The sequence below is a fragment of the Aspergillus candidus genome (assembly GCF_002847045.1).
Source record: "Aspergillus candidus strain CBS 102.13 unplaced genomic scaffold BDW47scaffold_21, whole genome shotgun sequence".
NCBI lineage: Eukaryota > Fungi > Ascomycota > Eurotiomycetes > Eurotiales > Aspergillaceae > Aspergillus > Aspergillus candidus.
Genome location: NW_020194026.1, coordinates 333334 through 346187, shown reverse-complemented (window position 1 = coordinate 346187; position 12854 = coordinate 333334). Strand labels below are relative to the sequence as shown.

General features: G+C 50.8%; 5 protein-coding genes across 5 annotated transcripts; 3 read left to right on the top strand and 2 right to left on the bottom strand.

Moving 5' to 3' along the window:
- Positions 1-56: 56 nt before the first annotated feature.
- On the bottom strand, positions 57-2637 carry BDW47DRAFT_117502 (putative conserved membrane protein; the record flags this gene model as incomplete). Its single annotated transcript, XM_024815085.1, has 2 exons — positions 57-1108; positions 1944-2637. The coding sequence occupies 2 exons, from the start codon at positions 2635-2637 to the stop codon at positions 57-59; spliced, it is 1746 nt and encodes a 581-aa protein (XP_024672260.1).
- Positions 2638-3602: 965 nt separating this feature from the next.
- BDW47DRAFT_30132 (ARMH3 family protein) lies at positions 3603-6314 on the top strand. The gene is made up of 8 exons (XM_024818698.1): positions 3603-3859; positions 3915-4037; positions 4139-4219; positions 4277-4430; positions 4489-4601; positions 4660-4994; positions 5054-5464; positions 5529-6314. Exons 1-8 carry the CDS (start codon positions 3776-3778, stop codon positions 6190-6192), a joined length of 1965 nt encoding a protein of 654 aa, XP_024672259.1. The 5' UTR covers positions 3603-3775; the 3' UTR covers positions 6193-6314.
- Positions 6315-6396: 82 nt separating this feature from the next.
- Positions 6397-8338, bottom strand: BDW47DRAFT_30128 (MRG family protein). Its single transcript, XM_024818697.1, has 4 exons — positions 7756-8338; positions 7386-7617; positions 6854-7238; positions 6397-6793 (listed from the first exon to the last, which is right to left on the bottom strand). Exons 1-4 carry the CDS (start codon positions 7917-7919, stop codon positions 6582-6584), a joined length of 993 nt encoding a protein of 330 aa, XP_024672258.1. The 5' UTR covers positions 7920-8338; the 3' UTR covers positions 6397-6581.
- A 334-nt stretch (positions 8339-8672) lies between these two features.
- BDW47DRAFT_117499 (Ctf8-domain-containing protein) lies at positions 8673-10847 on the top strand (the record flags this gene model as incomplete). Its single annotated transcript, XM_024815084.1, has 3 exons — positions 8673-9222; positions 9831-9834; positions 10364-10847. 3 exons carry the CDS (start codon positions 8673-8675, stop codon positions 10845-10847), a joined length of 1038 nt encoding a protein of 345 aa, XP_024672257.1.
- A 420-nt stretch (positions 10848-11267) lies between these two features.
- Positions 11268-12628, top strand: BDW47DRAFT_131660 (putative 4-hydroxyphenylpyruvate dioxygenase; the record flags this gene model as incomplete). The annotated part of the gene is made up of 4 exons (XM_024817365.1): positions 11268-11298; positions 11329-11951; positions 12019-12182; positions 12244-12628. The coding sequence occupies 4 exons, from the start codon at positions 11268-11270 to the stop codon at positions 12626-12628; spliced, it is 1203 nt and encodes a 400-aa protein (XP_024672256.1).
- Between the last annotated feature and the right edge of the window lie 226 nt (positions 12629-12854).

Sequence of the window (12854 nt, the reverse complement as noted above, 5' to 3'; positions counted from 1 at the left end):
CGTCCTAAACACCAAAATACAACAAAGCAAATCAAACAACCATATCCCCAATACACTCACCCCATCACCCGCATCGCCCCGAAAGCCATATTCACCACGATGCCCACAAAAACAGCCAACCCCTTCCTCCAACTCCAAATGCCCTCCTCCCTTCTCAACCACATCGCACAGCCCACGGGCCAAAAGAACCCCATGACCGCACCCCACAGCATATCATCTATCGCCCCATGCGAACCAGACCCGAACCCGCCGTCGTCATCCGCAAAGGCTACGCCCCCGTCGCCGCCCGTCCCAGTCGCATTCGCCATAGGCGACGACCCCTCGTCCATCCATCGATCTTCCAGCTCGCGCAGCTCCGCCCCGCTCGGCATCGTGTCCGGCGTGCGCGACACGGACTGGATTGCCAAAAATTGCGCTCTTAGCATTGACACGTCCGCGGGCGTGAACCCCGCTGATAGCAAGCGGTCGAATCCGCGCGGGGCGGGCGTCGTCGTAGATCGTTGCTGATCATCAGCGGCCTCATTATCACCCCCTGGTTGCGATTGCGATTGCGACTGCGACTGCGCCTGCTTCTGCTGTTGCAACGTAGACGCCACAGCCGCTTCAGCAGCCAAGTCCACAGCGGAGAGAACTATATCCCCAATCGAGCAGTGTACATAGAGACGGGGCGGTTCGCGCACAGGCTGCTTCCCCTTGCCCTTATCTTCAGGATATCCATTGCTATCATCATCGAGCGAGAGGCGCGCGCGCAAGGACAAGGGCGGTGGTGGTAGCCGTAGCGTAACAGAAAGCGGTCTTGTATCTTCGAGGCCGCGGCCGGCGTAGATAAGACGGAGGCGATGCGCGGATAGATCTGGTGGGAGGCGGGTGCGGATCAGCTGCTTTAGGCCTGCGGCGGTGGTTGTTTCGGGGGAGTAGACTTCTAGCGGGAGGTCTGGGAGGGAGGCGGAGAAGCGGATGACGAGGAAGAGGGCGTCTGTTGTTGGTGTTGGATCGTTGTCCTTGGGGGAGGGATCGGGGGTTTGGATGTGTGGGGAGGTCATTTTTGGCTCATGGGGGATTTCTGCGGGAGGGGCGTGTGGTTTTTGGTCGAGTCGTACGAAAGAATCTATCTCGATCTTCGCTTTGTTGGGGTGGCGCTGGTTTTCAGAGATGCTGGTGCTGATGGGTGATGATGCTATTGCGATAAGGGAAACTTGGTGATTCGACCGAATGTCGGATGGTTGCTGATATGGCCCCACGTGATGTATATCGGCGATGACTATATTTATAGTTGGATGATTACAATATCTACAGTTAAAAGATAGTCCATATGAGATTCTGAATTGACTCTTGCTTTCTCTTCTGCGTTTTTACAAATGATAATGAATATGTAACTTGTATATCGGTGAGTGTATACAGCCCGAGTCCAACCGATCTAACGTCATGGCGGGAAACCATCCCCGCAGTCGGGAAACTTCCCGGATCATATCATGTCGCAACAGGTCGGAGATGTATGACGTTCCTACAAGAAAAATGGAACCCGAAAACTAAAGATATCCTTGAAGGATGACCATGGCCAAGGTCTACATTTGTGAAGGTCCGCCTGCTAGTCAGGCAGGACATGACATGGGGTGTAGTCTAATGGCAAATGTCTTTGTTGGCAAAAGTGTGACAAAGGAAAAGAATGTTCAATATTAAATCTCACAGCTGAGCATGATCGCTCGGGAATCGATGAAATGTACATGATAAAAAAGAATTCGGGAGATCCAGTGAACCACCCGTCAAAACGCCATCCGATGCACCCAATGACTCCGGAAAAGAACTGTCTAAGGAATAGAAGAAATAAAATGTCGTCTCGATGGTCTAGACCATGAAGGATTCACCGCATCCACATGATTCCTCTGCATAATGTGTTAGTGGTCGGCTCGAGAACAACGGTCAGGGGTTGTCAAGGTACTTACTGATGTTGGGGTTTCGGAAAACAAATCGGCGGCTCAGCTTATCCTCCTGCCAGTCCATCTCACTGCCGATGATGCTAAACAGCGCCTTGCTGTCAATCAGGACCTTGACGCCATCTTGTTCGACAACCTCATCGAACGCGCCCGGCTTTTCCACGTATTCGAGATGGTAGGCGAGGCCGGAACAGCCACGGTTCTTCACCCCCACTCGAATGAACTTCGGATCCGGCTGCGATACCAATTTGCGAAGCTGTTCGATGGCTAATGGCGTGACTTTCATGGCGGCCTTGCGAGGGCGCAACTTCCTTCGAGGCTTTCCCGTCGCCTTCGGGGCTGTGGTGGCGGGCTCTGCGGATGTCTGTTTCTGCGGTTCACTCTCGCTGGATTTGACAGTCGAAGGATCGCTGCGTTGTTCCGGCTTCTGTTGGAATGTCGTCTCTCGGGTAGGGGGGAAATCGGCCGAGATAGTACCGGAACCTCCGTTGGCACGAGGCGGAGGGAAGGACGACGGCAACGAATGGGGACGGTAGGCGGTTGCGGTCTGCATGTCCCGCTTCGACGACCGATACGAGTTGCCGTATGACGAGAATAGTCGAAGGGAGCGTGTTGGTGTGCCGGTTGAAGTCTTTCTCGCAAAACCGAGCATGGTGGCGGATGATGTCACCGGGGGTCGCATCGTAGCTCTGCAGAGCGACATGGTGATAGAGTTATAGTGAGAGAAGATTCTATATTGAAAAGTGATAAAAGAGCACTGGTAAATCTTTGAAAAGGGTATCAACAGCGGGGTTGAAGGATAGTTGAAAGGTATCAGTTTAAAGTTGTTAGAACGAGGAAGGTGAGTCCAACGGAGTCTGTTTTGAAGGCGGAAGAAAGTCGGAATCGGTTAAAGAGTTCCACGGGATGACCTCGACGGGCCAATCACCATCCATGTGTTTCTACACAAGCAGTGGCGCCACTCGTCACCTGATGATGCGCATTTGGGGCTCGAAAGAGCACTGAGTCATAATTCGATAATATCTTGGTTCATGATCTTACTCGAGGACCTCTCTTGTGGAAAATTAGGTCTGATATCGTCGATTACTACACTGAAAAGGACGGAATGGTAGTCAATTAGGGACCTCCGATAATAGGCGGAACACAACCGGTAAATACCACGTGATGCATAATTAGTCATGTATGATGCTTTCCTGAGTCAGCTGACTCATCCCTTTTTCGCCTTCCGATTTCCTTCTTTTCCTTCGCCCTCGGTCAAGATAAGGAGTTGATTAACTGGGTGGGTGTCTGTACTATCAATCTGTCTTCTTTCCCTTGCTTGGTGATGCTTTCTTTCGTTCTCCTCCTCTCTCTCTTTGTTTCCTCAATATAGTGAAAGATTAGTGAAAAATACTAGTAAAAATATCTACCTCGGAAATAACAGGTATGGATCTATGATCGCTCATAAAAGAACTTGTAGATACTTCATAGATGAAACGCTATTGTCAAATCCTCCCTTGAACCCAAAAAGAACCATAGAATCCCATCCGTGGACTGTTTGATGAAATGTGGCTGGTACGGATGGAGCGTGCGTGGCTGGTGGGGGGTTTTTCTCTGGTCCAGAAAGACAGAAAAAAGGAATCAATAACGGCGATGTGGACTAGATTGATGACTTAAGATTTCTATGAAAGAAACCCCCCCTTTCCTGTTGCAGTTTGATTGGTGTTTGTTATGTTTCATCTACTACACCTTTAACAACTTCTTTTTCTCGAGTTTATCTCTCTTGTCCAACTGGTTCCTCTGTCATGCTTGCGATGATCCCACGTTCTAAACAGAGAATCCAGCCCCCCATCTAAAACACCATGGAATCCTCCCCTTTGACCCAGCAAAGTAGACCCGAGATCTTCAAGCCGAAGGTTGTCCAACTATATGAGAAACTATTCCAAGTGCGCACATTCCTCTTGAGCCCCCCAGTGATGTAGTATTAATCATGCCTTATAGACAACCGACTACACAGAACCCTCGGAGGGTTTTTGGAGGGAGTTCTTCCTGTTGCCGCCTGATCGCGCCCAGCTTCATGCGGTTCTAGAACAGCTTAGTCCCGATGATACTCTCACCCTCCAGGTATGCTGCTTATCTCATAACCTTATAAATGGATATCGACAGCAGAATAAAACTCAATTCCAAAATTTATCAGACGAAGAAAAAGGTACTGACTATATCAGAACCAAACTCAACAACTTTTTGCGCGTGCCATTCGCGAGGCTGGCTCCGGCCCCGACCCCGTCAATTCTTATGCCTTAGAGGTAAGTGTGTCTTGTGCCGCTACCTCTTCATGTCAGCCTCTAAGCAGTTGACGGTAGACTTTGACGGTCTTTCTAGCCTGTGTCTTGAAGAAGAAATACACCAACCCCAGCTCCGACGTCATCACGGTGCTTGCTGGTCTCGACGATGTTGACCACGTCATCTCCAATTTTGTCGCTGTGCTTGATACGGTCATTCGCAATGGCAGCAGCCGTAAGTTTCTTGCCGGCGGGCGCCAAATCTTCGCCAGAGATAGACTAATCATCCCTAGTTGATCTCCGGATCAAGGGTGTACGGGTGGCCACAGCGATGGCCAGCGGAGCCTACAAAACCAGCCTGGTCTCGTACTTTACCCATCGCGACTTGTTCCCCTCGCTCATGAAGGTCTGTATAGCAGGCCTCATCTTTGAATTGGAAATTGCGGAATCTGACTTTTATCCAGCTCGTTCATGACTCTGAAACCCCTTTGCAAGTCTTTGAGCCATTTCTTCTCCTGGGACTTCTGGCAAACTACAACAAATTTGAATTCCAGAATCCCTATCAGCTGCGGCTCGATGACTTTGTCAATGAAGCGAGCATCCAAAAGATCGTCAAGGGGGTCGGTCTGTCCTGTGGCGCTTTAAGAAACGGCTATGTTGCCGTACAAGATGACTCTCCCGAAGGATGGAACCTTATCAGCACTCTACTCTTCTTTGGCCTGGGGGTGCTCACCTCTGGCAAAAAAGGACGAACCAGTCCACCCAGTGCAGAAGAGGCAAAAGAGATCTTCGCGCAGCTGTAAGTCGTTTTTAAAATCCGGCTACCGTAGCCAGTAACCCACTCCTAACAATTTCCAGTCCGGCCAAGCAGGCTGCTATCCTTCTAGCAACCTACGACTTCACCAACGCAAACAAGCTTTTTGGCTATCACTTGGTTACAGCGGCCCCGGAGAAAGAGAATGAGGAATCTCCGTTCGCAAGTTTCCTCTCCCTGACCTCCTATCTCTTGCACCACGCATATCGCTCCCCGCGCGTTGGACAGTACGCCGAACTCAACCTCTTCGTCCTCCGCATCCTCACGGAGGACTCGAACCTATGCAAGCAGCTCTGCAGCGAAGACACCAAGCGAAAGATCCGTCTCTGTCGACAGCGCCAGCCTTATCTTCCCGCAGTGACTGGGGAAAGGGTTCTTGCCACAGCGATCTTCGACATCGTAATCGACACCCTTTCGCACAACCTGCGTCGACGCCTCGACGTCAACCTCTACAGGTAAACCCATCCATCCCCTCCCATCCTTCCCTCCAACATAAAAAATCTAACTACATCCACCCAGCCAATCAATCGCCATCCTCCTCCGCCTCTTCACCTACCTCTCAATGAACAAAATCCGCCTCACATACCACTGGTCTGAACTCTGGCGCACTCTCCTCTCCCTCATGCGCTTCCTCACGACCTACTCCTCCGACCTCACCAGCCACCTGCACATCGAAACCCTAACAACAACCCTCGTCGACCTCGTCGCCTTCTGCGTCTCCTCAGGCGACACCTTCCTCCCCGACCCAACCTCCTACGACGACCTCTTCTACAAGCTCGTCGAGACAGGCCCCATCATCGTCAAATTCCGCGACGTCTTCTCCCTCAGGGGCCCCTCAACCGCCAAAATCACGGACCCCACCCCGCCCAAGAACGTCCACGTCGCTGCCATCGACACTCTCATCTCCGTCTCCTCCCACTTCAACACCCTCCTCTTCAACACTGACCCCAACAGCAAGGGCGACGACGCCTCGGCCGAAGCCGCCCCCATCCCGGCTACGCAGAAGAAGAATCTCAGCCCGCGCGAGGTGCACAAGATTATCAAGCAAGGGTACGACACGCTGAGTATCCAGCCGCCTGATGGGTTGAGTGCGTGGACGCGGTGGAGAGAGACGGACTGGAAGCCGGACTTGAAGCGGGTGGCGCGGTGTGCGGTGGACGATGCGAGGGATTTTGTTGCTTGAATTCGTTGTATCTTCTTGTGGGCGAGAAAATGTGAAGGTTGAGATGAGATTGGGGGGTGTGAGACAGCAACGCTTTTGCATATACGCATCTCTATTTTATTCAAGCTTTTATTCTATCTTTGACGCTATTTTTTGTTTACGATCTTCCTACATGATCCCTCGAAATTTAAAGAAAGAAAAAATAAATGGATCGACCCGTAAATTCGCCTATCCCTAACCTAGGTAGTAGTGATACAATTTGCCCGAATCTCAAGTGCTCGCGATGCTCATGCTCATAAAGTGACCAATAAAGTACCACAGGGCTTCAACGAAAGAAAACAGAACTTCACAATAATCAGACGACGAAAAAAAACCAACATGCCCCCAAAAAAAGTTCTTCCCCACACACATCAAACCAGGCGCGAGGTAGCGGTTCCGGGAGTGGGATTTGCAACGCCCCGGGACTTCTCGATGTACTCGTTGCTCGCAGTCATGTACCTGGTCGCGAAGTACTGGCTGTTGTTTTTGCCGAGCCAGATGGTGAACTTGGAGAGTTCTTCGCGGAGTCGATTGGTGGACTGGAGGTCCATGTTTGTCTGTGCGATGAGCTCGGGCATGGTCGCTGGGTTGGCATTAGCAACAATTCTACATCAGAAACTGGGACACGGGGGAGGAAACATACCGAACAGTCGCGTTAGATGCTCCGCGCCATAAATATCAAGCGGGCCTTTATCGGCGAAATCTCCGGTCCCCTCCTCCCACTTCTTGCGGAGAGTGCGGTACTGCTCGCGCTCGAATCGGTAGAGAAGGATTTTGTCAAGGGCTTTGTCAAAGTACTCTTTGATGCCCACGACGACTTCTTCGAGCACGTCGAGATCAGCAGAGGTTGTTCGCTTGGGTTTTTCTTCCTTAATGTAGTCGTCAAGGATCTGGTTTACGGAGGCCTTGGCCGGCAAAGCCACAACTTGTTGGTTCTTGGTCACGTTCTCCCAGTCGTCGACGAGAAGAGACTTTAGATTGTCTGGCATGACAATCCTTACTGAGGGCCGCACGTAGAAGTTATCCTCCTGGAAACCCATTAGCAAAGATGGCTCAATTCAATTCTTTTCAGACACTACACGGCTCGCTTCTTTTCCTTTGCCACCACACCCGGCAACAAAGAACGCCCAAGGAGTGTGTGCAACACTGAATAGAGTAAATGGGAGTAAATCTACCTTTTCGATGTCATTTTCTCGCGCTCTCTTCGTACCACGTCCAGGTACGGACATCTGTCTCTCCTCACTTCCCCGCGCGGAGCTGCGGTCGGAGCCACCTCTCTTCTTCATGATAGCTTTGTTGGGCTTCTGGCGGAAAGCCGCCTCGGCCTCGCGGCGGAGGGTTGTGGCTAGCTCCCTGTTTTCGTCTGTGAACTTACGAAGACGATCTTGAGGCACCCAGTCATCCCACCTGGCTAGAGTCAGCTAAGTTCATGACGCGACCAAGACGGGTCTATATAGGGTCCAGTTTGACACCAGTAAAGTGCAAAATTTTCAAGTTTGAAGATGAAAATGGCGTGAGAGTGGTAGGCAATGAGGTTATACATACGTGTTTTTCCAGCCCTTGTAGTGTACAAGGTATTCATATGGACTCTTCCGGTCGTCGGGGTCAGTATGCCTCAGGTCAAGGATCTTCGCCTCGTAGAGGATCTCATGATGAAAGCAGAGAACCTTCTCATCTTTCTGGTAATGCATTTGACTTGCTGGAGCCATCTTACCAGCCACCGCAATACTGCTGACGGCGATGGCAAAAGGAGGTATCACTTCACTGGGAGGTGTCCAACAGCAGCAGAAAACCAATAGGATAAGATCCTTCGGCCTCGGAACACGCGAGGGGCAAAGCTATTGAGATACGACCACGCAGTGAAAGAACGATCGATACAAGGATGAGCAGCCAGGTATATAAATGCAGTCGCAGCAAGCCTGTCAACGATGCTTCCCGTGACAAGCAAACAAGAAGCGGGTTTTGTTATCTCCCGGCGTCCAGGGCAGCCCGTGAATAGGGTGGTCTTGATGTCCCAATTGGGCGATACTAAGGTATTCGTCTGGCTGAATGCCAAGTGCTATATGAACTCCCTACAGAGAACGGGTGGCGGTGACAAGAAGATGGAATGGTGGGTGTGTTGGCGAAGAGAAAGGAAGACGCCAGGAAACGGAACAAAGTCGACGCGCGCGCCCTTCAAAAAACGGCAACTTAATCAGTTGGATCTCCCGCGCCGACTGCCTCATCCAACTTCAACTCCACCTCCACATTTCCTTGATTCTTTCAGTCTTCCATCTTCTATCGATTTATCGCCCCATACTTTTTACCTAATACGGCTACTGTTCCACATAACTAGGGGTGTACTGCAGGGCAAATTACGGTTTTCGAGGACCCATCTTAATCTAGTACATTTAACTATCTTCACTCGCCTTGATCCATACGCGTTTACTCAAACCTATTCTTGTGATCCCTCGGTTGTCATCATGGCTCCAACCGAAGCCTCTATTCTAAGCAAATTCCTGCTTTCTCCGGCTCCTCTGCCGACAGCGATCTCGCTGCAGCAATTTACAGAGCTCTTTCCAAAGCGATTGCGCGCTCACCCGCACATCCGGGTTCTTTATCGCGAACTGCAGCAAGTTCGAGAACAAGACATGGATCTGGTCAATGAAAATATTGACAAGGAACTGCGACAAAGTGAACTTCAAAAGGCAGAGCTTCGCAAGTCCGTCATGCGCACCGGCGTCGATGGAATGAGCATGGATGACCAGCGCGAGATGGACATGGACGTCCAATTGTTTGGCCAGGCGTCTTCAGCCGGCCCTGGCGACTACCATTCGGTCTCTAGCCTACTCTCCTCTATGGAGGCAGCATGCTCCAGTATCGAGCAGGAGATGGACGAGGTAGAAAAAGGCGCAGCCACCATTGTTTCACAACTTAACACCACTGTTGGAGAGCTGAGCGACCTGCGGTACGGGAAAATGCGCGCTTCTGTAGGGGCCACGGATGAAGAGGTGGTGCAAGAGGCTATCAGTGGTCTCAAAAATCTGGAAGACGCTTGCTATCGCAAAATGGCCCCTTAAGAGACGACCCGGGTTGGACTACTGGTTCCCTCTATTGAGGCTTCATCTAACCTTCGAGTGGCCTGCACACGCAGTACACTTGACCCATATCCTCCTGGTCTACTAAGACTCAGGCTGGAGGAGAATTTGTTGCAAGATAGGCTGCTTGCGAGCCATTATTTCGGGATTGGTGAAAGTTGACTTTCGACTACCGTGGACAAGTGAGATCACGGTCCATATCTTTGATGAGTCCGTGGCTCCCTTATAAGGAGAGTGTGCATTGTCTGTGCAGAGAGAAATGCCACATTTCATGTGGATGGCCGGTCTCATCCGAAGCACCGCGAAAGGATCCAAAGATGAAGCATCTCCTAGATGGTCGTCGTCCTGTTTATGCATTATGGATGGTATGTAGTGGCACATATGGGAGACTTCAACTGTCCCTCCCGCCCACCACCGCGCCGATCAGAGACTTTCTTTTCGTAAGTCTAGCGATTAGTGGTCGTGCCTAAACTCGTATCAAGCAACCTACATCATCGACGGCCGTCAATTCCAATAATAACCTCATATCATTTTCTTACATAGCACCGTATGTGTTGTTAATCATCATGTATTGGATGGTTTTACACTATACGATCCTTGTATTAGACCATCAGGCGGTTGATATAATGATTATTGCATACAGATTGTACAATAGTGATTTTTGATAGGCAGTAGCAATATATTGTCTTCAAGTGTTTTTATTATGTATATATATATAGTTCTCACCTCCAGATGTTTGAGTTTGTAGATTATGACCCGAAGCTAATCAAGAACAATGCGAATACAATACGATCGAGCTAATCATGTTTTATCCAGCAAAATAGTTGCATGATTTGACATGAGCCTGGTACATCGATGCGCCTAGCAGAAATTCAGTGACTGTCGCTTGATAGGACAGCCAAGGATCTTCCACGGACGCGCGGAAGCCCGCACCCCAAAATTTGCGACCCCGCGACCTCACCACGCGTAACTCAGCTTACCACCCTCTATTATACTCAATTTCAACGATCGACGCGCCTTTCAGTCCGCTACCTGTTCGCGAATTTTGGAAGTCTCCATCTGAGCGCCAACCCCAGCCAAATGCCGTCGATTCCCCTTCACCCCCGCGCGTCTGTGACGCGTTCCGCCGCGGACAACCCTCTCCCTCAACTCCTCCAGACACCCTCCGGACTCGCACTGCTAGAGCTCCAAGGCACAATAAACTTGCCGGAAAATGAAGTCGATTTTGAAGAACCCAACAGCGGGTCCGGAACCAGCACCACCTTTGAAACCCCAGTTGGAAAACTCATGTTTCCAGATTACTCGCCGCAAACCACCGCGCCGGACGACACGAAATGGATGAAAAGGGTTTACCTCTACGTCGGGAGATACCAGAGGATGACGGGGGAGGTAAAGAAGCTGCCGAACCCTTTTGCAGTGGTACAGCGACGTCAGCCGCAGGCCGAATCTCACAATGCTCGAAATGCCACTGACGGCATTTTCGAGGAGCTGGAGATCGCCGAGATCGTGAAGTTTAAGATAATCTTCAAGAATCGACCGGAGCCTGTCAATGATCATTGACGAAACCGGTCATACTTGCAAAGAGGGCGACGAGCTGAAAGCTGAAGGAGGGATTTAAATGGCCGTGGGCCTCGCAAAGTCACACATGACTGAATAACAGTGTCATGGCGGTAACCGATGGGTCACAGAACTTTACCTATCGAGCAGGTCGATCCGACCGTCGCCTGAGCGTTCTTTTCGACTTCGTCATGATGCGTCGCATTGAAGTCTCCGCTCATGAGCTCAATCGACAATCGACTACAGACTGTTTAAACGTTATCTGAAGTGGCAACAACCTGCATATATGCCCAAACGCAGACTGGATTTCGTCTCCTCGTCTGGGTTGTGGGATATATACCATCGAGCCAGATAGTCGGATTCAAAATCTGGGTGGACGCCCTACGGACAGCACAAATATCACGAGGTCCAACACATGGCCACATGATCTTCCATCTTCCCTTCAACTCCAAGAGTGCAGACATGGATCTCGAGAAGACCTAAGGAAATATCTTCCCCTCCAGCCTGGGCCCAGAATATGTCGGCTTTGACCATATTACTTGGTGTCTTGGAAACTCCAAGCAGGCAGCATCATACTATGTGAGCCGTATGGGATTCAAGCAGATTGCATACTGCGGCCCCGAAACTGGATCCCGAAGCGTAACATCTCGTGTGGTATCCAATGGACAGGCCGTATTTGTCCTCGGCTCACCAGTCTGCGGTCCTTCGGAGATGGGAATCGATATATCGAAGAAAGAAAAGGCCGTTCTGACTGAAATGCACGATCATCTTACTAAACATGGCGATGGAGTCAAGGATGTCGCTTTCCAGATTGAAGGAAACGTCGACGATGTCTGGAGGCGCGCAGTGGACTGTGGCGCACGGCCAATCGTACGCCCGGTTACTCTACGAGACGGCAAAAATAGCCCGGTTAAAATGGCCACCATTGGGGCATACGGCGATACCGTACACTCGCTCGTCAACCGGCAGATATACACCGGCCCATTCTTGCCTGGATACGAAGCGGTATCTGAAGAGGATCCAATAAATGACCTGCTACCTAAGATCGACTTTATTGACATTGACCACTGCGTCGGAAACCAACCGTGGAATGGACTCGACCCAGTCGTCGAATAGTAAGCCAATTCGCGTCTCCCGGGGGATCCACGCAAGTCTCTGACGAGCAGTGGCATAGTTACGAAGATGTTTAAACTCCCACCGCTACTGGACAGTGGACGACTGCAACATGTGCGGTGATTACTCCGCCATGCGATCCATCGTGGTGTCTTCCCCGAACGAGGTGATCAAAATGCCCTTGAACGAGCCGGCACCCGGCAAGGGGAAGCCACAGATTGAGGAGTACGTATTCGTACCCCTTCAACTTCAAAATTCTAGTTCTCTGCAGCTAACGGGTCTTCAGGTTCGTCAACTTCTACAACGGCGCCGGCGTCCAGCACATCGCCTTCCGAACGCACAACATCGTCACAGCAATCACCAATCTCCGAGCCCGAGGGGTTTCATTCCTGCGCGTTCCACACGAGTACTACGTCGACCTTCGCCGGCGTCTATCTCAAGTGGAGCTGAAATCAGATGAGGACCTCGACCTGTTGGAGAGACTGAACATCTTGGTGGACTTTGACGAGAAAGGATACCTGCTCCAGATATTCACCAAGCATCTCTCGGATCGTCCGACGGTGTGTATCGAAGTGATCCAGCGCAACCGTTTTGATGGATTCGGGGCGGGGAATTTCAAGAGCTTGTTTCAGGCTGTGGAGCGGGAGCAGGCTTCGAGGGGGAATCTATAGTGTATCTATCTAGTCGTCATTTGTACTATCATGGAGTATAAGTTTGCCGTCACATTCGAAGTCTCCGTGGACACCCAATAAAACAGTAGTCAAACAAACGCCCAACACAGTATGAAAAGCAGACACGACCATTCCGCAGCCAAGCGGAAACAGCCCAACCGGACAAATTCCGCACTACAAAATGACGGACAAGCTACACACCCGCGAATATCCGGACCAGTTCAAC

Coding starts and splice junctions, on each gene's coding strand:
- BDW47DRAFT_30132 (XM_024818698.1), top strand. CDS start 3,776: ATGGAATCCTCCCCTTTGACCCAGCAAAGTAGACCCGAGATCTTCAAG. Junction 4,431..4,488: donor CATTCGCAATGGCAGCAGCC/GTAAGTTTCTTG, acceptor AATCATCCCTAG/TTGATCTCCGGATCAAGGGT. Junction 4,602..4,659: donor TGTTCCCCTCGCTCATGAAG/GTCTGTATAGCA, acceptor ACTTTTATCCAG/CTCGTTCATGACTCTGAAAC.
- BDW47DRAFT_30128 (XM_024818697.1), bottom strand. CDS start 7,919: ATGGCTCCAGCAAGTCAAATGCATTACCAGAAAGATGAGAAGGTTCTC. Junction 7,618..7,755: donor TACAAGGGCTGGAAAAACAC/GTATGTATAACC, acceptor GACTCTAGCCAG/GTGGGATGACTGGGTGCCTC. Junction 7,239..7,385: donor GAGAAAATGACATCGAAAAG/GTAGATTTACTC, acceptor ATGGGTTTCCAG/GAGGATAACTTCTACGTGCG.